The 27,989-nt window shown below is 33.8% G+C and overlaps 1 protein-coding gene across 1 annotated transcript; it reads right to left on the bottom strand.

The window, feature by feature from the left end:
- Positions 1–22: 22 nt before the first annotated feature.
- Positions 23–23,768, bottom strand: LOC143247941 (corticotropin-releasing factor receptor 1-like). Its single transcript, XM_076496491.1, has 12 exons — positions 23,750–23,768; positions 23,334–23,468; positions 21,824–21,912; positions 16,096–16,199; positions 10,295–10,424; positions 9,963–10,119; positions 9,172–9,302; positions 7,569–7,654; positions 6,837–6,966; positions 1,018–1,059; positions 444–522; positions 23–355 (listed from the first exon to the last, which is right to left on the bottom strand). The coding sequence occupies exons 1-12, from the start codon at positions 23,766–23,768 to the stop codon at positions 195–197; spliced, it is 1,263 nt and encodes a 420-aa protein (XP_076352606.1). The 3' UTR covers positions 23–194.
- Between the last annotated feature and the right edge of the window lie 4,221 nt (positions 23,769–27,989).

The following is a 27,989-nucleotide window of genomic DNA, read 5'->3' as shown; positions in this document are numbered from 1 at the left end:
TAAAGAAAACGTTTGATAACTAAAAAGCAACAAATTCTTTATTTATATTTAATATTTTGAGAACAAAATAACCTAGACTTATTCGACAATTTAAAGAGAAAGCGAAATATGAAATTGCTATATATAAAATGAATTTCGGAATTTTTGTTTAAAAAACCCTTTTCGGTTACAATATACACTTTTTTCACTGCTTATCAGACTTTTCCTAACTCCTCTGTGTCTCCTGAATGAATGACAACCTGGTGGCCATGTTGCATGTCCTGACCACGCTGTTTCAGAAACGAGAAAACTGATGTTGGTGTTTTGTCTTTTTGTCCATCTCTTTTGCAAGAGCGTGTCTGTGCTAAAGCAAATCCTGAAAAGTAGACAGATATTCAGATATTGGGCGCTTATTCTGCAAGAGCATATAATTACATTCAATTGACTTTGGATATAAGACGTACCTGGGTTTCTACACGAATGATTGGTAGGATTTCTTCTCAGTGCTGCCCTCTGATATGCATTCCGCAATGCATTCTGAACCTAGGAAACATTTCAAAACGTTTTTGTTTTTTCACAGATCTTGTTACAGGCTTAAAGTCTAAAATAGATATAACTTCCTTCACTTGGTTAGGTATTCACATTTTTAAAAAACAATTTTTTATCCTTGGTTTTAACGAAATGTACAAACATTTAAATTTTACATTTAGTAAAATTCCAGTTTATAAATAAATAGTAATTTTCCTTATTAAAATGTATTAAATTATTACGTAGAATATTTCAACTCACTGACTTATTGATGGATTACATACGCAATATCAAGTTTATCCGAACTTCTTTTTTGGCTTCCTGAGACATGACGTTGCGATGTCATACAAAATATAATGTTGTAAATCGCATAATTCTATAAATAGCGTAACTCAGTTGCACAAAATTATAACTGCACAAGTAAATTCACAATGTAAGAAATAGATTAAGTACTGACATATCCAGGAATTCAAAACAACATCCTCTAAAAAGGAAAGCTTGGATTCTTACCTCCGAATTCATAAAGCAATAGAGAACGGCAAGGAAAAGTCCCTGTAAACAAAAGAACAAAAAACAGCAATAATCTTTCAAATTTATAAAATACTTTTCCAGGAAACTGATATTAATACATCGAATAAATAAAATAAAAGTCTGGTTGTTTATAATTGAATTTCGCGCAAAGCTACACGAGGGCTGTCTGCGCTAGCCGTCCCTAATTTAGCAGTGTAAGACTAGAGACAAGGTAGCTAGTCATCACTACCCACCGCTAACTCTTGGGCTACTATTTTATCAACGGATTATAACATCTTCAAGGCTGAACTGAAGAGCATGTTTACTGTGACGGGGATTCGAATCCGCAACCCTCGGATTACGAGTCGAGTGTTATAACCACCTAGCCATGCCGGGCCTGAATAAAAGTTAGAAAAACACAATTATACAGTAATTTCCATTTGTACTCAACTTCTCATTCGACTTATTGCAAGGTAACACTCTAGAATTACGTTCTAATACTAGAAAATGCGAAAAGGACTTGTGAAATCAGAGAAGGATTTGGTATATTACTAAAAACTAAAAAAATGAACATTTCTGTGGTGGAACAAAATCAAAGATAAGCGAGTACTAAAACTATGACAATATCTATCACGTAAATCTTTACACATTCACATGTTGATAGGAAAGTTGGTCATGATGACGAGAAACCCACTCGAAGTAAAAATGTATTCTCAAGACACCTGCTATGGATATTAAAACTTTAATTATGATAAAGTACAGAACAATGTTTCGACCTTCTTAGGTCATCTTTAGGTTAACAAAATGAGTTTGCAACTGACCGTTGTCGGGCACATGCTTTAGGGACGAGAGTATAAACTGGTACGGGACTGCAGGGAGGGATGCAGTCAGATGTTGGGTTATTAATTAATATAGGTTTAATTTACTTAAAGTTTTAATACCGATAACAGCCACCTTGAAAATACAAAGTTATTTTTGTTTGTTTCGGATATCCACGCAAAGATAGCCATCTCTAATTTTAAAATGATAGAAAAAAAAGGAAGGAAGCCAGTCATTGGTATTCACCATCAACTTTTGGAATAATCTTGAACTAGTAGAATAGAAGGAAGGAAGACAGTCATTGTTACTCACTACCAAGTCTTGGAATAATCTTGAAATGATAGAATAGAAGGAAAGTGTGTTTTCTTATAGCAAAGCAACCTTGGGCTATCTGCTAAGCCCACCGAGGGGAAGCGAACCACTGATTTTAGCGTTGTAAATCCGTAGACATACCGCTTTACTAGCGGAGGCATAGAAGGAAGGAAGAAAGTCATTGGTATTCACCATCAACTTTTGGAATAATCTTGAACTAGTACGATAGAAGGAAGGAAGCCAGTCATTGGTATTCACCATAAACTTTTGGAATCATCTTGAACTAGTAGAATAGAAGGAAGGAAGCCAGTCATTCGTATTCACCATCAAATTTTGGAATAATCTTGAACTAGTAGAATAGAAGGAGGGAAGCCAGTCATTGGTATTCACCATCAACTTTTGGAATAATCTTGAACTAGTAGAATAGAAGGAAGGAAGCCAGTCATTGGTACTCACTACCAACTCTTGGAATAATCTTGAAATGATAGAATAGAAGGAAGGTGTGTTTTCTTATAGCAAAGCCACCTTGGGCTATCTGCTAAGCCCACCAAGGGAAGCGAACCACTGATTTTAGCGTTGTAAATCCGTAGACATACCGCTTCACTAGCGGAGGCATAGAAGGAAGGAAGCTAGTCATTGGTACTCAATACCAACTTTCGGAATAATCTTGAAATGATAGAATAGAAGGAAGGAAGTCAGTCATTGGTACTCACCACCAACTCTTGGAATAATCTTGAAATGATAGAATAGAAGGAAGGAAGCCAGTCATGGACACCCAAACCAACTGTTGTACTTTTCTTGTCTGATCGTATAGTATGACTTCATCGTCATAAAATGTTAAGAATCTTCTTATTTCATCTGTGACTATAACTGAATAATAAACAAGGTCTTACTGGTACATTACCTGTTAAACCTTACAGGTAACAAAACTACGTCAAATATTTTGAATCCTTGTTTGGAATTGCTATTTACGTCTCATTGTTACTTTTACGAATTCCATGTAGTGAATCTTGACGTCCGAAAACTGTTTTGACTCAAATATGGGCTGAGGGTCGCGGGTTCAATTCCCCGTCGCACCAGTCATGCTCGCCTTTTCAGTCGTGGGGTGTTATTATGTCACGGTGAATCCTACTATTCGTTGGCAAAAGAGTAGCTCAAGAGTTGGCGGTGGGTGGTCATGACTAGCTGCCTTCCCTCTGGTCTTACACTGCAAAATTAGGGACGGCTAGCGCAGATAGCCTTAGTGTATCTTTGCGCGAAATTCAAACCAAACCCAAGTATGGGAGAGCAAAATTAAAATTTCTCAGTTTATTAACATGAATATTTTTATTGAATAAACAGTTACGTCTTTACCATCATATAAATCTGCGAATCTTGTCTTTAGAGCACTTAACAACACTTCTAACACATATGGGAGCACAGATTCGGAAAACGTGTGGAAACCTGTTGACCTTTATTAATCTGGAGGTGACCTAAGAAGGTTAAAACGTTGTTCTGTATTTTAATTAAAATAAAGTTTTAATACACATACCAGCCATCTTGAGAATACATTTTTATTTCAAGTGGATTTCTTGTCTCGACGAATTAAATGGATTTTATGGATGAAGAAATTAGACCCAAGATTACTATGGTTTGCATATTTTCTAATAACAACTTATCTTTTCCCGAAAGTTTACTTTGAGGAAAAGATAAAATCTAACTGAAATCGTACAAACAAACAACTGATCGCTTTAATGCCATTGATATATGTATATATATAGAGAGAGCCTCTAGTGGTTCAGAGGTAAGTCTTGAGACACTAAAATAGGCTGTATATATATAGAGAGAGCCTCTAGTGGTTCAGAGGTAAGTCTTGAGACACTAAAATAGGCTGTATATATATAGAGAGAGCCTCTAGTGGTTCAGAGGTAAGTCTTGAGACACTAAAATTAGGCTGTATATATATAGAGAGAGCCTCTAGTGGTTCAGAGGTAAGTCTTGAGACACTAAAATAGGCTGTATATATAGAGAGAGAACCTCTAGTGGTTCAAAGGTAAGATTTGAGACACTAAAATAGGCTGTATATATATAGAGAGAGCCTTTAGTGGTTCAGAGGTAAGTCTTGAGACATTAAAATAGGCTGTATATATATAGAGAGAGCCTCTAGTGGTTCAGAGGTAAGTCTTGAGACATTAAAATAGGCTGTATATATAGAGAGAGAGCCTCTAGTGGTTCAGAGGTAAGTCTTGAGACACTAAAATAGGCTGTATATATAGAGAGAGACCCTAGTGGTGTATATATATAAGTCTGTATATACTAAAATAGGCTGTATATATATAAAATAGGCTGTATATATATAGAGAGAGCCTTTAGTGGTTCATAGGTAAGTCTTGAGACCCTAAAATAGGCTGTATATATATAGAGAGAGCCTCTAGTGGTTCAGAGGTAAAATCTTATATATATAGAGAGACAGTGGTTCAGAGGTAAAATAGGCTGTATATATATAGAGAGAACCTCTAGTGGTTCAGAGGTAAGTCTTGAGACACTAAAATAGGCTGTATATATATAAGATAGGCTGTATATATATAAAATAGGCTGTATATATATAAAATAGGCTGTATATATAGGTAAGTCTTGAGACCCTAAAATAGGCTGTATATATATAGAGAGAGCCTCTAGTGGTTCAGAGGTAAGTCTTGAGACACTAAAATAGGCTGTATATATATAGAGAGAACCTCTAGTGGTTCAGAGGTAAGTCTTGAGACACTAATATAGGCTGTATATATATAAGATAGGCTGTATATATATAAAATAGGCTGTATATATATAAAATAGGCTGCATATATATAAAATAGGCTGTATATATAAAATAGGCTGTATATATATAGAGAGAGCCTCTAGTGGTTCAGAGGTAAGTCTTGAGACACTAAAATATGCTGTATATATATAGAGAGAGCCTCTAGTGGTTCAGAGGTAAGTCTTGAGACACTAAAATATGCTGTATATATAGAAAGAGAGCCTCTAGTGGTTCAGAGGTAAGTCTTGAGACACTAATATAGGCTGTATATATATAGAGAGAGCCTCTAGTGGTTCAGAGGTAAGTCTTGAGACACTAAAATAGGCTGTATATATATATAGAGAGCCTCTAGTGGTTCAGAGGTAAGTCTTGAGACACTAAAATAGGCTGTATATATAGAGAGAGAATCTCTAGTGGTTCAGAGGTAAGTCTTAAGACACTAAAATAGGCTGTATATATATAAAATAGGCTGTATATATATAAAATACGCTGTATATATATAAAATAGGCTGTATATATAGAGAGAGCCTCTAGTGGTTCATAGGTAAGTCTTGAGACCCTAAAATAGGCTGTATATATAGAGAGAGAGCCTCTAGTGGTTCAGAGGTAAGTCTTGAGACACTAAAATAGGCTGTATATATAGAGAGAGAACCTCTAGTGGTTCAGAGGTAAGTCTTAAGACACTAATATAGGCTGTATATATATAGAATAGGCTGTATATGTATAAAATAGGCTGCATATATATAAAATAGGCTGTATATATAGAGAGAGAGCCTCTAGTGGTTCAGAGGTAAGTCTTGAGACACTAAAATAGGCTGTATATATATATAGAGAGCCTCTAGTGGTTCAGAGGTAAGTCTTGAGACACTAAAATAGGCTGTATATATAGAGAGAGAATCTCTAGTGGTTCAGAGGTAAGTCTTAAGACACTAAAATAGGCTGTATATATATAAAATAGGCTGTATATATATAAAATAGGCTGTATATATATAAAATAGGCTGTATATATATATAGAGAGCCTCTAGTGGTTCAGAGGTAAGTCTTGAGACCCTAAAATAGGCTGTATATATAGAGAGAGAGCCTCTAGTGGTTCAGAGGTAAGTCTTGAGACACTAAAATAGGCTGTATATATAGAGAGAGAACCTCTAGTGGTTCAGAGGTAAGTCTTAAGACACTAATATAGGCTGTATATATATAAGATAGGCTGTATATATATAGAATAGGCTGTATATGTATAAAATAGGCTGCATATATATAAAATAGGCTGTATATATAGAGAGAGAACCTCTAGTGGTTCAGAGGTAAGTCTTGAGACAATAAAATAGGCTGTATATATATAAAATAGGCTGTATATATATAAAATAGGCTGTGTATATATAAAATAGGCTGTATATATATAAAATAGGCTGTATATATATAAAATAGGCTTCCCATCCCCGTGGAACAATTTACTTATTATTAACCAAAATCAAAGAATTCAAACCATAGACTTCAATCACTGTCTTGGTTTGAACAGTTTTATAAGCAAATCTCATTCCTAACTGAGTTTATGTGTATGTGAAATGTACCATTATTTCCAACTAATTTTGAAACTTCATGGATTTAGATTGCCCGAAAATATGGGTCAATCTTTACTTATAATTACTTTAGAGTTACGTCTATTATTTAAGTTCTAGTGTGATACTGTGTGTGTTTGTGTGTTTTCTTATAGCAAAGCCACATCGGGCTATCTGCTCAGCCCATCGAGGAAAATCGAACCCCTGATTTTAGCGTTGTAAATCCGAAGACATACCGCTGTACTAGTGGGGGGCAGTGTGATACTGACCTGCGAGGACTGCATTACAGCACTGGTGGTCAATTATAATTACTGTATAGTTACTTCTATTATTTAAGTTGTAGTGTGATACTGACCTGCGAAGACTGCATTACAGCATTGGTGATCATGTACGCTCTTTCCAGTCTTCCTCGTGGATTTATGCAGAATAAAAGATGTGTGATTCCCAGAAGTGGAAACAGAAGAGCTGTGGCCTTTATCGCTTTCCTCGGAGTTACAGAAAAAAAACACAAATTATATTACATAAATGATAATTTTCAACAAACTTTAAATTATGTTGCTTTGTTCAAGGATAAAGTTACTTAGACTTGCCACACGATTGGGTAAAAAAACTGAGCTGCTTAATTACGAAAAAAATACGATATAAAATAAATAACTTGAGGAACATATTAAGCATGATGTTCATACATTTTTGAAGATACTGTATTAAAGCCGAAAAAGTACATTAATTTGTTTCAATAGAAAATCTTATATACAGGTTACACAAGATATTTATTGTTCATGTTAATGTCTCAAGTTAAAATAAATTATTCGATTAATACACTTTTCTGAAGTTAACATAAATTAAAGGTTAAGATAAATTACTGATTTAATCAATAGTATTAAAAAAAACCGTTAACGTATTAACCTAAGTTAGGAATTAAACCAATAACTAGCAATTCCATCACACACACGATGTATAATTATTTATTAATGAAATTGTAGTCTCGCTTTACTTTCTTACAAAAATAAAGCTTATTTCTTGAAACTAATCTGGAAAGAACTAAATTGAAAATCTATTATTTAAAATATTCTCCATTAGTACCTACCTGACTTGCGCTGTTTCTACAGAGACGCTAGCCCTCAGTTTCGTTATCAAGATTCGAACAATATTGATTAGGAAAATTGTATTGATCTAAGACATAAGATATCCTGATGAAATCAAGGATAAAGTTAAAACAAATAAAACCTTATATAACAGAGAAAAATAATGTAAGTAAAAGATGTTTGTAAACCTTGGGTGTTTCAATGAAAATCAGTTTCAAGGTAAGCTTACCAAAATTTTCTGAATATGCAATAGAAAACCCACAGTGGCACAGCAGTATGTCTGTTGACTTAAAACAGTATAAATTGTGTTTCGATACCGGTAATAGGCAGAGCAATTATAGCCCATTATGTAGCTACGTGCTTGTCGTCTTCAATCAATGAACTATTTTGTATTGGTGAATTTGCGCCATCTATCGTCTAAGGTAAAATTTAAATACTTTAAAAAACAACAACATGATACTAATTGGTTTAAAATCAGTATAATTTTCAAATAGTCGTAGGTGGTGTATAAGTTTACATTTTTCACATACAACCAAGCGTTAAGAATACGAATAATCATAAATATTTGTCTGTTTGTTGTTATTGCTGTGTGACGTAAAGCTACACAATGGGCTATCTGTGCTGTGGAGATTTTAGAGAACGAAAACCGGATTTTAGCGTTATAAGTGTTCAGGTTTACTGCTCAGCCACTGTGGAAACCCAGGTTTTTCTATTCTAAATATCAATTACTATATTAAAATATAAATTACTATTTTCGTATACGAAAGTATATGAACATGCAAAATTAATTGAAAAGGTAAACATTACCAAAACAAATTGAGCTTAAAACAGGTATCGAAATCCTGTTTTTATAGTTACAAGTTTTCAGAATTATCGCTAAGCATCTGGGTTGGTGAGAGCTATCATTAATAAAATACAAACAAGTCTTTGTTTTGTTAAGTTTAATCTTGTGTAAGAAGTTTAAGATACATAAAAATAATCGCTTTTAGTTGATGAACATTTTATCCGTGTTTTAAGAATACTCTTACTTGGAAATAAAACATATAAATAAAAAAATAAAGGTAAAACATGTATCTCAGAACGGCTGGTATGGGTATTAACGTTTTTACTAATAATTTGTTTGTTTGTTTGTTTTGGAATTTCGCACAAAGCTCCTCGAGGGCTATCTGTGCTAGCCGTCCCTAATTTAGCAGTGTAAGACTAGAAGGAAGGCAGCTAGTCATCACCACACACCGCCAACTCTTGGGCTACTCTTTTACCAACGAATAGTGGGATTGACTGTAACATTATAACGCCCCCACGGCTGGGAGGGCGAGCATGTTTGGCGCAACCGAGATGCAAGCCCGCGACCCTCAGATTAGAGTCGCACGCCTTAACACGCTTGGCCATGCCGGGCCTTTTACTAATAAAGCAGAGAACAAGGTTTCGACTTCCTTAGGTCATCTTCAGGTTAATGACCTAAGAACATTGTTCTCTGCTTCATTTGTAAAAGTGTTATTACCCGTATCAGCCGTTCTGAGATAAATTTTTCACTTCAAGCGGGTTAATCGTCATCACGAAAGTTAAAACATGTAAAAATAAAATTAAGAAACATGAAACACTTACGAACAGAACTGTCAGCATTGGACCTGTCAAAATCCAAACGTATTCAGAAGTGCCGTAGCCCTCCCAACACATAGTGTTTAATACACGCGACATGATTAAACACCACGTACTTATGAACATTGTAGGGATACCTGTAATGATAAATGTACTAACAATCCAGACACAAACATATACTCTATTAAGTACACATCTTCATCCTTAATATTTAAAGAATGATATTTTCTTTCCGAAAAAAAAAAAAAAGACAAACAAAAAACGTTATTTTAAAAAATGTTTTTTTTAAAATAAAAACAACAGGCTTAATAAATTATATAGTTAGGCCTCACTTTTCTCCATCTATTTGTTATGTAAAAAAAAACACATTAAAATTGAGGCGACTTTAATTATTAATTATTTAATTATTAATCGTGGTTCTGCAGTATTCCTAGTACACATACATATATTATTTCAAACATACTAGAGAGAAACATTTAAGACTAATATAATAGTAATACGTTTAACACAAGTTGAAATCACGTGTTCTTTATTTACAAATTTTATATAATTAAAAACAATACAGTAAAAAGTTAATAATACAATACAATAAAACGTTCTGAAAAACTGCATTATTTTATAATCAATATGTTTATAATCATTCAAAGAGAAGTGTCAAGTTTTACAATAACAATAAACAAACGAGTTTTAGAAAATTAATTAGGGCTATCTTAAATTTTGGAGAAAAAAAAGCAAACAAACGTGGTAAAGTCTATTTAGTATTAAGATTATCATTTGCAGATGTACTGAAATCATACCCCAACCAATGATGTAATAAACTGTGAATGGAAGGTCTTGTTGGAAAACGGAAATTGTAATCCGATTGTGGAGTAACAATCCTTCCACGAACATCCAGTTGATACTAGCCATGGCTGCGTACATTTTGACGGAAAGAATTGTTTTACACAACCAGTCCTAAATGTGAAAGAAAAACGAAACGTTTGCGCTACAAATCGGTCACTATCAAGAAACGTTTACAGAAAGCTTGGATTTCTTAATAGTTATAAAACCTAATCTCTGCAAATTAAATACGTATATAAATTTAAAATAACACATATAATCGACATATTATCATTGAATAGTAACTTACGATATTTCTGTAAGATGGCGCTGGCTCCTTCAGAACCACTGGGGTAGAGATTACAAGAAGCAAAGCAGAATGTACAATTAAAGCCACCACCAAGTTTTGGTGCGCGCGAAGCCTTTGACAGTGTAAGGATCTGAAACGCGACAATGGTTATAAAAAATTTAAAAAAATTAACCAGTTATGAAAAAATATACAACTGTGGTAATTCTAGTTCAAATAAAAACTGAAATCAAAATATTATCAGGACTTAGATATGATTAAATGTTAATCGTACAGTATGTGTTAAAATCAAATTTAGACCCATCTGATAAAGCATTAGCTACTGGTTGATCTCTCCATTTACTACGATATCCAAGTGGCAAAGTCTGCGAACTCACAGCTCTAGAATCCGGGTTTCAATACAGATAGCCCATTTGATAGCTTTGTGTTTCATTACAAACAAAACATTTAATATATCAAAGTAAGGTATAGATTTTCTCCTTCTGTAACACATTTAAATAATCATTTATCAGTATACGTTATGAGAGTTAATCCTGTTTGAAGTGATACAATTAAGTACGTTTCTAAAAGTTATAGATTAATGAAATGTTCACCTTGTCTGCTATAGCGTTCTTTGATGTTCATGGTGTTTACTTAATTCAATTGTTTCCGCCAATAATGAAATAATTCTAAATTCAATATAAGTCTTTATTTTGTCAATTATATTATTATCATCCAACCTTCACTGCGTGTTCCACGATAGTAGGAACTGTTTATTTTGTCTAACTATTTAATGACATTAAGTGTATTGTCATTTAGTTCACGATATGCGCATATTTTGGATTCTTACAATTTTGGTAGTTATTTTTTCAACTAAGCTGTGATTAAAGTTCATATTGTTTGTTCTGTCATAATTAAATATTTGTTAATTCGGCTAAGTTATAGTTAAGTTTCCACCCTGTCTGCTGTGACATTACAAAACATTTTGTTATCTATATCATCAACTACTTCTGTTTATTTTAACCTGTTATTGTTTGTTTACCTTTTAGGCTATATTAATATTATGACATTTCCATTTGTTTTCGTGCTATAGTACGACAACGGCAAGTCTACATATTTACGACGCTAAAATCACGGGTTTGATTTCACTAGATCAACACAGTAGATAGGCCTGGCATGACTAGGTGGTTAAGGCATTCGACTCGTAATCTGAGTGTCGCGGGTTCGAATTCCCGTCACACTAAACATGCTCACCCTTTCAGTGGAGAGGGCACTATAATGTGGCAGTCAATCCCACTATTTGTTGTTAAAAGATTAGCAAGAGTTGGCGGTGGGTGGTGATGACTAGCTGCCTTCCCTTCTAGTCTTACACTGCTAAATTATGGACGGCTAGCGCAGATAGCCCTCTTGTAGCTTTGCGCGAAATTTAAAACAAACCAAACACAGCAGATAACCTAATACGTCTTTGTTATAAAAAACACAATACTGTTTCTTTCTTTTTTGTAGTTAAACAGACAATAAAATGGGTATAGAAATCCGATTTTTAGCGTTATTGGTGTATATGATTATACATTAATTTTCCTGGTAAATTGTCACTTATTGTTATTAAAACAACCGTCGACTAACAGAAACAAAACCTTGACAATATCAATCGTCTTAATAAAAAATACATAAAATGTTTGATAATTTGCCTCGGAAACAGATTCATAGACAAAAAGAATGGTGATATTTATTAACATAGACAGAACAGACAAAAAGAATGGTGATATTTATTAACATAGACAGAACGGACAAAAAGAATGGTGATATTTATTAACATAGACAGAACGGACAAAAAGAATGGTGATATTTATTAACATAGACAGAACGGACAAAAAGAATGGTGATATTTATTAACATAGACAGAACAGACAAAAAGAATGGTGATATTTATTAACATAGACAGAACAGACAAAAAGAATGGTGATGTTTATTAACATAAACAGAACAGACAAAAAGAATGGTGATATTTATTAACATAGACAGAACAGACAAAAAGAATGGTGATATTTATTTGCATAGACAGAACAGACAAAAAGAATGGTGATATTTATTAACATAGACAGAACGGACAAAAAGAATGGTGATATTTATTAACATAGACAGAACAGACAAAAAGAATGGTGATATTTATTAACATAGACAGAACAGACAAAAAAGAATGGTGATATTTATTAACATAAACAGAACAGACAAAAAGAATGGTGATATTTATTAACATAGACAAAACAGACAAAAAGAATGGTGATATTTATTAACATAGACAGAACAGACAAAAAGAATGGTGATATTTATTAACATAAACAGAACAGACAAAAAGAATGGTGATATTAACATAGACAGAACAGACAAAAAGAATGGTGATATTTATTAACATAGACAGAACAGACAAAAAGAATGGTGATATTTATTTGCATAGACAGAACAGACAAAAAGAATGGTGATATTTATTAACATAGACAGAACAGACAAAAAGAATGGTGATATTTATTAACATAGACGGAACAGACAAAAAGAATGGTGATATTTATTAACATAGACAGAACAGATATCTTATCTTTCTGTTCTATTGCCGAGAAGTATGCACTGAGCATTTTAATATCAAAGTAAGCACAGAATTGATTAACTTATTAACTGTTCCTGTTGCTGAATTAGGTATCCCCTTAGTTTCTGGTATCTTATGCTTACCTTTTTATCCTGTTTTAGATATACCAGTAACGATATCTACTGTGAAAGTGCAAATACGTTTCAAAACACGCACTTTTAATGGTGAATTCGTGTAAATTTAAGTCACGATTAAACTGCACGTGGAACTGTTTTCGCGCCTTTGGTTTCTATGTAAACAAATGGAGAGTAGTTTAGATAATTCGACGTTGAAAGAGAACATTCGTCGTTAAGATTGTATGGATACAGGAAAACAATGTCGTAAGACAATACGTATAATCTTCGCTGTTACAAACGTGCCTGCGTAAACAAGACATATATATAAGTTTAGGATAAACTTCGGTTTGTCAGTAGAACATCAACGACTATGGTACTATGAGTATATTAACCAAACATTATGCTTTGAAAGGAGAAAATCTCTCGGATAAACAGACACAGAACAAGGTGCTTTCGGTGGTTAAATATGAGAGAACAGCAAAAGGTATCATACTACATATTTGAAGAATGTAGGGTAGAACTCCCTCAGGGTGATTGTTTGTTAGTAGGCTTAGTTGGAGGATATTTATAAAGGGAAAGTTTTTTTTTGTAGTTAAGCACAAAGCTACACGATGGGCATCTGTGCACTGCCCACCACAGGTACTGAAAACCGCTTCCTAGCATTGTAAGCCCGCAGACATGCCGCTGTGCCACTTGAGGGGGGGGGGTATAACAGGTTAATTAGTATAATATTAGAATGAGTTAGAGATTGGAAGCAATGGGCATAGTTGATGCTCCTCCTCGCTAGGGTATGTGAGGAGCTAGGAATTCTGGTTTGTCTGGGAAAGACTGTTCCATGACATGTTAGTCTGGATAGGATCTTTCTCTGTACAGGCTGTCTTTGAAAGTTTCTACATAAAAGTGACAAAATTGTTAGGAGACATAATGGTTATAGCTGGCGATTTTTATTTTAAAATTATAAAAATACCAAATTCTTAACCATTCACTTTGTTAATATCAGCCAGCTAGTTAACTGTAAGATAAATATGAGAAACGAAGGAGAGAAAAAGGCTTCTCTATCAGAAACTTTGTGATTTAAATGTGTTTAACTTTGTTTTTGGGTGACGAGAGATTAGCTGGTAAGAAACTACCGAATTTATTATTGCTCTGTTTAGATAGTGTATTATTACTGCTTTGTTTAGATAGTGTATTATTACTGCTCTGTTTAGATAGTGTTAACATAAAACATTGTGCTGGAGTTTTAAAAATAAAATTATAAATTTCATGATATAAACACAAATCAGTTAATTCTTATTAATTGTTTTATTCTATCTTTGTGTCGTTTTTAAGGTGGTTTTGATACTTTTGTCAGAGTTGTTTCATGACTCCTTATTCTAGTTACGTGGCATGGCCACGTGGTGAGGGTGCTCCACACGTAATCTGAGGGCTGTGGATTCGAATCTCCGTCACGTCAAACTTGTTCACCCCTTTAAGCCGTGGGAGCGTTATAATGTGCAGTCAATCCCACTATTTGTTGGTAAAAGAGTATCCCAAGAATTGGCGGTAGATGGTGATGAATAAATGCCTTCCTTGTAGTCTTACATTGTTAAATTAGGGACGGTTAGCGTAGATAGCCCTCGTGTAGCTTTTGCGTAAAATTCACACCAAACTACACCTAAGTGAAGAAATAATATATGTTCTGCTAAAGTGAAGTTTGCTGTCCTTTGAGAACACTTTTATCCAATTTCTGACGTTTCTTATTCCTGTCTGAGTATAACAATACTACGTTTCGCTCACATTACGTGGGACCAATTTTTTGTTTCCAGTCGTTTTTGTAGAGAAGGGAATATCAAAGGTTTGTAAACATAATAATCATATATACTCTAATTTACATAGAATATATCTAAAAACAGGGTGTAATAATTGCAAACTATAATTCGTGTGTATATAGACGCATAAAACTCGAGTGTGTGTGTGTATGTCTTGTGGTCTGTGGGTACGGAGATAAACCTTATCGTACACCTTTATGGAGTCATACATAAGTAACCTAAAGTAATCCAAGTGTAACTAATTTAAAATGGATTAAAAAATCTTTTTTGCCAAAGAAGCCACGTATAAACCAGAGTGGACACAACAAATATATAAAACAACGTCTTGTAGAGTTTCCCTGTGATTATTTATCAAGAGATGAGTTTAAGAATTCTTTATTCATGAGAAAACATTTCGTGTTGTTTTCAATATAACCCTAAGAGATAACATCATTGGAGGTCTTTTTTTTTGAACAACTGCTGACGTTAACCACAAACATTTGTCAACAGTCAGTGAGATAACAAAACATTTCATCAGTTTTAATTACAATGAGTTATTGGAATAGTTACCTATATTAAAATATATTAACATATGAGAATGGTTAAAAAAATATTCATTTTAAAGAAAGCTAATTTGTGATAGTTAAATCCATTAAGTTTATTATAATATTACTACTTTGTTTACTTCATCGAATTCTAGGAAAGAACTTTTTCTTGGATCTATTCTGGAGTCATGAAAGTTACACGTCTATGAATGCAGTGTCAGTGAATTTCATAACTCTCGTAGAAATGTTTCAGCTTATACGTTCTCATGATTTAGCAAAACCCTCATAAGTAGCATAAATCAAGTATTACAATGTTCGTTTTTCATATAATTCAAGCTAGCATTGATGTTTATTGCATTTAAAATGAGACACAATTAATCTCGGCGCAGTGTTGTTTTATGTAACAAGACACGATAATGTAGACCATTTCTGTTTTTCTCTGACATTAATTTAAAAGTTTAAACAATTAAGCTAGCTTTTAAGTAAAATGATTTAATTTTTTTCATTACATGAATAAAATTCACAAACTTTGTATACATTGTTATTACGTATGGCAATTGTTTAAATGCTGCCTTACACATAGTTTAGTTGAGGAAATTTCAAGTTTCTATTTATCCAGTAATTTGTATACCTGTACTTCTTAAAACCACCTTCCCTGTTCTTCGTTCGACACTGTTTTTACACTGAGACGACAGTCATGTCTATTTGATTTAATGATTTATGGTGTAGTGCCCTCTGTGGACGTGATTAGAGATATAAGCAACAAACAAACAAAAATAGCACAAATACTTACTTAAAATAGCTGAAAATGAATAATGTTACCACCAGGGCCAAGAGTGATACAGCGGAACCAAAGAAAAGTATGTAACCAACAGCAAGTGGATTTGTCGTTGTTTCCTGTTTCAAAATATAACAATATTATTTAATAAAAAACATCATTTCACCCATATATAAAAGTTTTTTTTGAAAAAGTAAAAAACATTCCCGGCCCGACATGGCCAAGTGTGTTAAGACGTTCGACTCGTAATCCGAGAGTCGCGGGTTCGAATCCCGGTCGCACCAAACATGCTCGCTCTTTTAGTCGTGGGGGCGTTATAATGTGACGGTCAATCCCACTATTCGTTGGTAAAAGACTAGCTCAAGAGTTGGCGGTGGGTGGTGATGACTACCTCCCTTCCTTCTATTTTTACTCTGCTAAATTAGGGACGGCTAGCGCAGATATCCCTGGAGTAGCTTTGCGCGAAAATTCAAAATAAACAAACATAAAACATTCAGAACTTACGTTTAAGAAACAACCAAACAGACAGTATTATTTAGCCATCTAATAATCTTATCTGGATTGCTAAGTTTCATTCCCTCATTATTAATAATTCGCTATTCTCTGAATGATAATATAAACGTTTCTATTTTAAAATATAATAGAATAAACAATAATGATAGTTCTATCGAAATATTTAATATCTCAATCATTATTACAGGTGGATCATAACACAAGATAAACATTTTCATTAGACAAAAAGCAATGTTTAACTTCACTCCCCTTTTATTACATATATTTCTCTTTTTATTTGAAAAGCTTTCTTGGTAAACTTCAAATAGTCTTAAGAGGCTTATTAAACGTCGGTTAGTTTGGTTAGAAGAAAACAGTCATACAGTAGCCCCAGATCGCAATTACTTTACAAACATATGCTGAAGAAAGAAACAAAAAGAAAAAAATCACTTTTTCTTTATATATATTATTTTGCGCCCGTTAGACCTTAACGTCACGCGTAAAGGCTAACCATAGTTTGTGTTCATAATACAAAGTTTTACACTAAATAGTGTAAAAACTGAAGAGTCCATCTTAGACGAAAGCGCTTAGATTAAGTAAAGAATTAAAAACAATTTTTATTTACTCTTATCTGAAAGTCTACGTTTTTAATTTAGCATTCTTTGCTGTAATTACTTATCCTGAGACGTTGTCAAAGTTTTCGTCAATAAATTGTAGCTAATATACGCTGATACCTAAAACTTAGAAATATCAAAAGATAACAAAGCTAAAAGAAAAAACTTTTTTGTTTGTTTGTTTTGGAATTTCGCACAAAGCTACTCGAGGGCTATCTGTGCTAGCCCTCCCTAATTTAGCAGTGTAAGACTAGAGTGAAGGCAGCACCACCCACCGTCAACTCTTGGGCCACTCTTTTACCAACGAAAAGTGGGATTGACCGTCACATTATAACGCCCCCACGGCTGGGAGGGCGAGCATGTTCGGCGCGACGGGAATGCGAACCCGCGACCCTCAGATTACGATTCGCACGCCTTAACACGCTTGGCCATGCCGGTCCTTTTATAAAAGAACGCTCCATGTTGAAACATTTAGGCATATATTTAAAAAAAGTTAAAATTAATAAGAAAAATGTTAAAATAGCATCGTTTTCCACATATGAGGTGGATATTATCAGGATATTAATTCGAGATTATTCAATATGTCTTGATCCTGGTGATTTCGCTCATTTGTTTTATTTTAACATTTTTAACTGTTTTCAATTATATATTAAACTACATTGTAATTGAGTTAGTTAGATACTGTGTGTACAGTGATCTAGATACTATGTTCAGTTAATCAGATAATGTGTTTATAATTTATCTCCAATAGCTGTTTTCAATATTTAATGATGCAGTTATCTAGATACTATGTTCAGTTAATCAGATAATGTGTTTATAATTTATCTCCAATAGTTGTTTTCAATATTTAATGTTGTAGTGATCTAGATACTATGTTCAGTTAATCAGATAATGTGTTTATACTTTATTCTTAAGCCGGTTGAATATATTTATTTGCTTTCACAAAACCACAAGAGAGAAAAAATAAAGTGTTTTAAAAAAAACAATGATTACGTCATGATAATATACAACTAGCTCATGTATCAGGTAAATGTTTACAGCCTACTGTAATTACTGCTTGTTCTTCACTTACGTATTTGAAATAGCTAAATAAATCAGTTATTCGATTATCGTCTCTAGTCTTTAAGCTTACGTGATTGCTTTTGATATGTAGGTGTGTAATTATATAATTCAATGTACATATGTATATATATTTATATATACGTATTCGTATGATTGTGCGGTGATATTGTAGATGATGACTGAATGTTTGTGTTCATTTAAAAACTGACTTTCACTCACAACCACGATTTTAGTTACATTGGTGGTTGAATTTATTTTAAGGTATTAACGCAAAGTGAGTTGTCGTAAAAACGATTCGTATCAGTAATTTTAACTTGCGGATACATTTAGTCAGTTTATTGATGTCAGAACTTTGGGTTATATAAAATCTGATTTTGGATTTTTAAAATTTTTAACCATTCTTTAGTTTACAGTATAAAACTAAAAAATGTAAGCGATTATAGATTTGGGATCGCTATGAAACTATTATTAAAATATATTGTTAGAAGAGAACATTCCAGCAGATCGAACGTCATACACAGGTGAATTAAATTACTCTGCAACCATAAATTGTTTAGTGCCACGTGACTCCTAAACTAGTAACAAATGATCGTGTCGGCTTTAATCGTATATAATCCTTTCTTAGCTTTACTTGTGTACGATAATCAACTCAAAAGATAATCTGGAAAAAGTTTTTTCGTATCTCGTTCCTGTATCAGTAATGACATTACAAAACCTTTATCTTTAGAAAGTAGAAAACCTATTAAAGTTATTGCTTCTTGCTAGAACAGTTGTTCCAAATATAACAGATACATTGATCTTTACGGGGGTTTTAGACCGTATAACTTCATATTAAATTAATTTAGGTTTGTGAATAATGTTATAACACTACGGATCAGCTATTTAATTATTGTACATATGTGTGTGTGTGCGCGTGGCACATATTTATTTTCGTTATATAATATTCAATAACGTATTCGACGAAATGTCACAAATTTATTCACATACCAAAATTAGTTCAGGTTATTACTTGGTGAAGCCAAACACCATAGATATAAACACATTTCACCATCATAAGAGGCCTAATGATATGTCTTTTCTTTGCTGTCTCAAACTGATTAATAAGCGAAACTGCAGTTCACAGCAGAGGGTTATATAAGGATAATTAAGGAAATCATTAAGTTTTTACGTCACATATTCTCTTTTTTAATTTCATCCGTGGTAGAAAAGAAGTTTTTAACGTATATATATATATATATATATATACACACACAATGAGAGTAACTGATAGTTTTGTGAAACAAAAATATTTTGTCATTAAGGAACAAACTGTAGTTAAATAAAAAATATTTTATGAAATTATGGTTATTATATGAATTACAAAAAAAAACTGACAAATAACAAAACACATGGTTAGTTATATGAATTACAAAAAACAAACAACAAAACACATGACAAACAACAAAACACATGGTTAGTTATATGAATTACAAAAAAATGACAAACAACAAAACACATGCTTAGTTATATGATTTGGAAAACAAAACAAAACACAATTAACCGAATCATTACCCAAAATTTTTCTGTGAGACAAGTGGAATGTCTTCTTTGTTGTACTAGCTGGAGTACACTGGACGGAAGTTATGGAAATTCGTGATTAATGAAAAGTTATCTGAGGACATTAAGAATTGCTTCGCTTATACACTGCTGGCCAAAATCTTAAGGCCAATGAAAATAAAGAAAAAATATGCATTTTGCGTTGGTACACTCAACCACTTATTTGAGTAGAGCTTCGAAAGATGAAAATAAGAAAAGGGAAAATAAAAATAAAAAACTTTTTCAGCATTTAATAGGGAAAATGAGAACACTATGAAATTAGTCTAAATACTAGCTGGTCAAAGTTTAATACCATACCAAAAGAAGTCCTAAATAAGGTAGGAAATGCCCAACAAGAGGTCTCAGTAGTGAGTTGCTCGGACGTCATTGCAAATAACTGCAAACATTCTCTTTCGCATGGTCGATATATGCGTTTGCAGAAGGCTGGCTGGAATGTTATTCCAAGAGGTGAAGATAGCTTCATGAAGATGATGCACTATTTGGAATTGACGTTCATTCTATACACTTTCCTTGCCATCCACCCCAAACATTTTCAATGGGGTTCCTTCCGTACGGGCGAACACGTTGGATGGTCCAAAAGAATCATGTTGTTCGCCATGAAAAAGTCCTTTGTCCTGCGGGCATTGTAGATTGCAGCGTTGTCCTTCTGAAAGATCCAGTCATTTCCACACAAGCGAGAGCCTTCAGTTAATGAGGATGTTCTCTGCAACATACCAATGTAGCCAGCTGCCGTTTGATGCCTATGTATAACCTGAAGCTCCATTGTTCATCGGAAGGAGAAAGCACCCTAGATCATGATGGAACCTTGGAACCTCATAACGTTGGAAGCCATCTGAACCATCAAGGTTAAATTTTTTCATCAGAGAACGAATCCTTCGTCCACTTTTCTACGGCCCATACTTGGTGCTTTTTAGCAAATTTTAACCGAGCTGTTTCGTGGTGTGGAAAGAGGCGTGGCCTTTGAAGACGTTTACGGTTTTTAAAGCTCTTTTGTCGTAGATGCCGTCTTACTGTTTTTGAGCTGTATTCTGCGTCCGTAAGAGCCTTAATCTGATTTGACGATCGGCTGGTGTCTTGCCGGACAACCCGTCGAATCCTTCTGCTCAACGCCGGCAAAATTTTCTTGGGCCGACCATTTGAAATTCTCGTTCCATATTCCTCAGGGTCTTTTTAGAAATTTGCAACAGCGGTTTTACTACTTCCAATTTCATCAGCGATGGCACGTTGAGAGAGACCTTGCTTTTGCAGCTCGACATTTCTGCCACGTTCAAACTCTGTTAGCTTTTTAGACTTTGCCATGATTTTACCCAATATAACACAGGAGATATCAGTGGGAGATGTTGACAATGTTAATGCTTGAACACAAATGACTAAATTTCGTTACGTGTTTACCGATTAACGCTTCGTTTAAGTATGGTCTTAAACTTTTGACCAGCTTGTATTTAGGCTAATTTCATAGTGTTACATTTTCCTTATTAAATGCTGAAAAAGCTTTTATTTTTATTTTCCCTTTTCTTATTTTCATTTTTCGAAGCTCTACTAAGATAAATGATTGAATCTAAGAACGCAAAATGCATATTTTTTCTTTATGTTTATTGGCCTTAAGATTTTGGCCAGCAGTGTATGTAACTGTAAAAGAACGCAAAAACTACCACAAAAATGCAAAACACAAAATGTAAAATCACAACTTTCTTTGGATCTCTGCATGGATCCAATGATCTTCCATACCAAATTTGGTCAAGATCCATCTTCAGGGAACGAAGTTTGTGATAGAAACGCAAAGATGCTCATAAAAGTCGTAAAACGCAAAATAGAAAACTGAAACTCCGTATGTGCCTCCGCATGTTAGTTTTGGTGGAGATCCATCAAGAGGGGACGACGTAGTTATGTGGACGTACAGACAGTAACGTTGTATTTATATTGATTAAAATCGAAACAAAGGTTAACTTTAGACTGTATCCTCGTTTGACATCACTTACCGTGGAGAGAAGGCCCACACACTCGGTATAATTTGTCCAGTTTCCCCATAACCATGTTCCATTTTCTCGGCAAACTCGATAAGCTTTTTCTGTAACAGTAATTTTTTTCTTAAATTTAATATTTACTTTTATTTCAGAAAATCTAGTAAATTAACTTTTTTTATTTCTCATAAAAAAGAATTATCCGCGTACAATGTTCCGAACCTTATAATAAATATTTTGTTTTCGTTCAATTTTTAGAAATTAAAGATTTAAACTAAAACCAAAAACCCTATCATAAATGTATGTTCTCTGAATAGTTTTACTTCTGATTTATTGGCTCTTCTGTCTTCAGTCTGATTGTATAAGTTAGAAAATTATGAAAAATAGTTTAATGTGATAAGAAAGTCTCAGCTAGCTTCGTGTAATTGAATTTAGATTTATTTCAAAATATATTTACGTGATTAAGTGTGTTTGTTTTGTGTTTGTGTTTTTTCTTACAGCAAAGCCACATCGGGCTATCTGCTGTGCCCACCGAGGGGAATCGAACCCCTGATATTAGCGTTGTAAATCCGTAGACTTACCGCTGTACTACCCGAGGGCACGTGATTAATTAAATGTAAAACAACAAACACTGATTCATTTGTTAATGTTGTCTCAAATTATATATTTAAATCAATCATTGATACTAATAACTCATAAAATATTTACTTTCGTTATTCATCGTCTCAGAGATATGAGGTTTCTTGATTGGTTAATTGAACAAAATATCATAAAAAACATTTAAAACTCAGTAAACTACCACATGAGAATTCGAGATGTGCGCGAATTTATTTGTGAATTAGATTTTTTATTTGCAAGCTTGTTTACACAGTTTTGGAGCTAACAAAATTAAACATCGCAGATGGACTCGTAATAGCCTGGATGTGTATGTGTGTCCTTATCAATATGACGTAGCCTCCTAACAAGGGATACATAAGAAGTGGTAAAACGAATCCAGCAGGTCGCCCAGGCACTAAGAGTGTCTGTAGTATGTACTCAGGATCGCTAAACCTAAATCAGGGTGTGTGATTCTGTCTCTGTCGGTACCCAGGATGTGCTATGTCTCAAAGTATGTATACCCCACTTTCAAACTAGTGTGGCCAAATGGAGTTTATTTTCTGATGCGGACTTATCGTTAGGGTAGCTATAAAAGTAGATAGGGATTATAGAGAAATATAATCGGTACATGTGGACCTATGTTAATTATGAGGGATATTTTAGCCCCAAAGTGGAAGCGAGTATTTATTGGTAGCAGCAACAATAAAGCTTAACTACTCAACATTTTCTGTGCTACGAAGCCTAATTAACCCAATAAAAGTTACATGCAAGAATATGTTGAAATAAGTAAGTTATGATTAAACCATAAATTAAATATTATAACATTGTCAAACGAAATGATTTGGACTTCCGAAGTGGTTATTTAAAAATACATTAAAATAATACAATAAATGCAATTAGAAAAAAACAACAACAAACATTTGGGCCCTACCTTGTCCAAAAGTTTTAGAGTGTAAATTTAGATGGTAGCTCGCAAAAATAGATTCACAAGTTTTGGAAATAATCTGTCCAGCGGACGTCGGTGGCCAGCAATAAAAACCATCCCAGATAGCACCACAATATAGCCCTGTGAAAAATACAGACTAGATTTCTATACAAAACTTTAATGATATTTAATATTTTGCATTTTCATACATAATATGCACCTTAGGTTTTAAACTTCAAGGGACTATATAAGCCGGAAAAATAATTGGCTAAACATAATTTGTATTGATTCATAACGTAACGGAGCTTAATCCAGGGTTTTCCGGAACCTACTGACATTCTATAATATTCTATAAGAAAGATATGAAATGATAAAAGAGGCAAACCCATCGAAGAAATCCCTGATAACAAGAAAAACTGTACCTGTTGGAAGGTGCTTCATTATGGGTTCTGTATCAACCATGCTCGCCCTTTCAGCTGTGGGGGCGTTATAATGAGACAGTCAATCCCCCTATTCGTTGGTAAAAGTGTAGCCCAAGACTTGGCGGTGGGTGGTGATGACTAGCTGCCTTCCCTCTAGTCTTATACTGCAAGATTAGGAATGGCTATCGCAGATAGCCCTCGAGTAACTTTGCGCGAAATTCAAAAGAAACAAACAAATGAAAGCCTCCACTGGCTCATCATAGGAGTTAGGGACCAGATGCAAAATTGGAATAATTTTTAAGTGTATATTGTAGTAGATTTAGTAAGTTTATATATTCAAATAGAACTGTAGCCTTACGGTTATTTGATTTAGTTATTCTCGAACTCTTATAGGTTGTTTTATGTGTGTAAAACTAAAAGTGTGCGAAATGAATAAACTTTCTTTTTTTCTTCATTTTACCTGTTTGTTTATGTATGCCTTGTTTCATTAGTTATTATATTCCGACTTGTTTTTTGTTAGTATACAATGCGTGATCATATAACCGTTATAATATAATGCCTAAAGATGTAATAAAATCATTGTCATTCATATTTATGTAAATATCTTTTTTTATATCTATTTCTAAAGCTGTATTGGAGCCTCATAACAGACTTTGTATTCATCAGTAGGACTTTCATTAAATCACACCTAACCTAGTTTGTATTTTGGATTTAACAAATTCACTAAAGCTACATTGGGTTTAATCCTCTGTGCTTTTCTTTATAATGCAAAGTTAATTTCTTCAGTTATAGGATTTGTGTGCATATACTGATGTTAAATAAAATTTACTTCTACAATAACTTAAGCAGGACGTAGAATAATTGTTATTGTGCTCGGATTGTAAATGTCCCCTGCTAAGACAGTGGTAAATATACGGATTTACAAAGCTAAAATCTGGGGTATGATTCTCCTTGGTGGACACAGTAAATAGCCCAATATGACTTTGCTCTAAGAAACACACACACACGCGTTCTATATACGAGTTCCTAATTCGCTACACGTAGCGGCAGAGATTTGCTCTTTACTTTTGAGTCGTGGGTTTGTTATAAAAGTGACAATTAAATCCCACTATCTCTTCAGTCAAAATTATCCCGAGAATTGATGATGGGCGCTTTTCATCAGGTAAGTCTATCTCCCTAATCTATCGGCTGAAAATATAAAATAGGTATGCACAAGAATAGGAAGTAAGAATTCTCTGGATTCTACAACTTATGTTCCTGGACTTACATCATGTTAACATCTAGTTAAAGTCGTATTAGTTTTTATATATGTTACTGGACTTTTTTAGTATTCTCTCTTTATTCTATTTGCTATATTCGTTATACATCAAGATCCGTAAGAAGAGGCATGGCCAGTTGGTTAAGGCTCTCGACTCGTAATTCGCGGGTTCGAATCCCTGTCGCACCAACCATGCTCGCCCTTTCAGCTGTGGGGACGTTATAATGTGACGGCCAATCCCACTATTCGTTGGTAAAAGAGTAGCTCAAGAGTTGGTGGTTAGTGGTAATGACTAGCTGCCTTCCCTATAGTCTTACAATACTAAATTAGGAACGGTTAACGCAGAATTTTAATTTACAATATCTGTCGATTTCGACTTAACAGTGATTAATAATAACGACCAAAACAACTGATTAGATGTGATTAGAGATGATCATTAGATCTCTCGGACTCTTCAAGGATTACTTAATCATTATGGCGAATAAAGGATGTTTCCATGGTTATTGTATAATTCAAGTTAAAGTTATTTAGTCTACACGTGTGATGTACACCATACTGTGTAAGTTATGTGGTAATTAACTTTTAAATTAATCTAGCAAAGGTTGAATTACTTCACGAATTCTTCGTCATTTTTGAGAGTAATTTGTCTGAACGCCAGATTCTCTTTAATCTGTGAATACAATATTCACGAGTATGTAACCTGCGCGTTAAGTTTCTGGAAGTCTTCACATAAGAGGTTTAACAGGAAGTCATTAAAAACATTTGAAAATAATATCAGTACTGTTTTTGTTCTTGTTAAAAAGAAGGATTCATAACAAGTTTAGAATATTTTAGTTAGACACAGGCTAAAACTAAATTTATTGTTAAATACAGAGAGCAGTATATTTCCGACTAATATTTACGTATATGTTAACTTTATGACTTAACGCATAGTAGTTCTTACAATACAAACAATGACTTATGAGCTGAAATAAGAGTATTTTCTTACTCATTGATTCATTTGATTAAACTAACACTTGCTTTCTGCCGCCTAGAAATACTTATCAGAAACTCAAATCATGAAAAAGAGGGAGAAAGCTTTTATTTTTAGTACTTAGTTTTTATTTCATTTATATCATCAGATAAGCTACGCATTACTATAGTAAATTTTTCCCAACGTATTTTTACCTTTTATTAAAATTGCGAACCAATTCCTAACACTTTTCAAATATTTGTTTTGTTTGTTTTTTTAATTTCGCGGAAAGCTACACGAGGGCTATCTACACTTGTCATCCCTAATTTAGCAGTGTAAGACTATGGGGTAGGCAGCTAGTCATCACCGACCACCACCAATGCTTTTACCAACGAATAGTGGGATTGTTTGTTACATTATAACGCTCCCCTACTGCTTAAAGGGCCAGCATTTTTGGTGTGACGGAGATTCGAACCCGTGACCGTCGGATTACGAGTCGAGTGCCTTAACTACCCGGCCATGACAAGCCAAGATCTATTCTTACTTAAACAGATAAATAACTTACAATGTATGATGACGATTTGTCTTTACCGAGATGACACAGACAGAGATTTGGATACGTTCCTATGATCACAATACTAAATGTTTACATAAATAAAACAAACTGTTAACGATTCCCAGTAACTAGTGACAAATGTTTATGCAAATTACGCTTCCATGAGTATGTTGCTGTGATTTTAGAATTTGAAAGGCAAAGTACATCTTCGTACAAGTATGTGACCATTAGGGTAACATAAGGTGCCTACTTGAAGAAATAAGTTTTACTTGGTAGATTCCAGTGGCTATATTATAGTAAATTATTTGATTAATTAATTTATTAATTGTCTTTTCTTCCTTTTTTGTTGTGGTAAGAGTAAGTGGCTTCCCATAACTAGCTGCAGATGGTGGGTATGGTGAACGAAGGTTTGGAACAACAGCGCATGTTCCTAATGTGTTAGTTCTGCTTTTCATTTCACTTGTGAGTGAATACAGTAGACGGTGTATTCTCATAACTCTGTGGGTCATATCTTTAGATAGCTCTGTAATTAAGATACACTCTCACATTAAAGCTTGTACATCAGTGTTTTTGTATGTCTTTTATGCGATGTTTTGAGCATATTTTTAGCTTTTGTATTAAATTATCCAAAGTGAAAAGATGCTGTTATGTAATGCTTCCTATTATGTTATCTTTATGGACAGAAAATTTAGCTCTATGGTTCAGAGGATTTGTTCGTTTGTAGCTAATCACAAAGCTAAACAATGGGCTATTTGTGCTCTGTCCACCAGGGTTATCGCAACCCGGTTTCTATGGTTGTAAGTCTGCAGACATACAATAATTTATTGAAAAGATATATAATTAATAAACTTCAAAAGCACACGAAGGAAATGCTACGACAGGAAGGAGAGAACTTACACATTCATAAAATTACAGAACAATGTCTCACAATACGCTGATAAAGAGCAAAATATTTTGTACAGCAAATAGTAATATCTTGAATAAAGAAAGTTTATTTTATCAAGTGTCAAAGTTAATAAAGTGGCACTCGAAGTGTACAGTTTCCGCTTTAGACTGGAAGTGAACTGATTACTTCTGTAATAACGTAACCGATTTTTACTGTTTTATTCGAATTCACGTAAATTCTTTTTCTCTCGCTGGTAACAGAATCTGAAAAGCGACTCTTTACACGACACCGTTTCCTTAAATTCAACACTGTTGACAACATCGAAAGTCCCTAAAATTGTTTTTTTCTATCGTCATCACGTTGATTGATGTTATTTTTCTCGAATTATACATTATTATACACTAAAAGTACCCAATTTCTTAAGTAACTATGAGCTAACCAGTTTTTCTTTGTTTTAAAGACTATTAAATATGCGTGCGTTAATAGCTTATTTGTAATTATGTATCTACAAGGAAAGGAGGTTAAATATAGCCTTTCTTTCGATTTCCTTGCGTCCTTCCTTTGCCAGAGGTTGTATCTGATTACAAT

The sequence above is a fragment of the Tachypleus tridentatus genome, chromosome 3 (assembly GCF_004210375.1).
Source record: "Tachypleus tridentatus isolate NWPU-2018 chromosome 3, ASM421037v1, whole genome shotgun sequence".
Lineage (NCBI taxonomy): Eukaryota > Metazoa > Arthropoda > Merostomata > Xiphosura > Limulidae > Tachypleus > Tachypleus tridentatus.
This window is presented reverse-complemented; position numbering and strand designations above follow the sequence as displayed.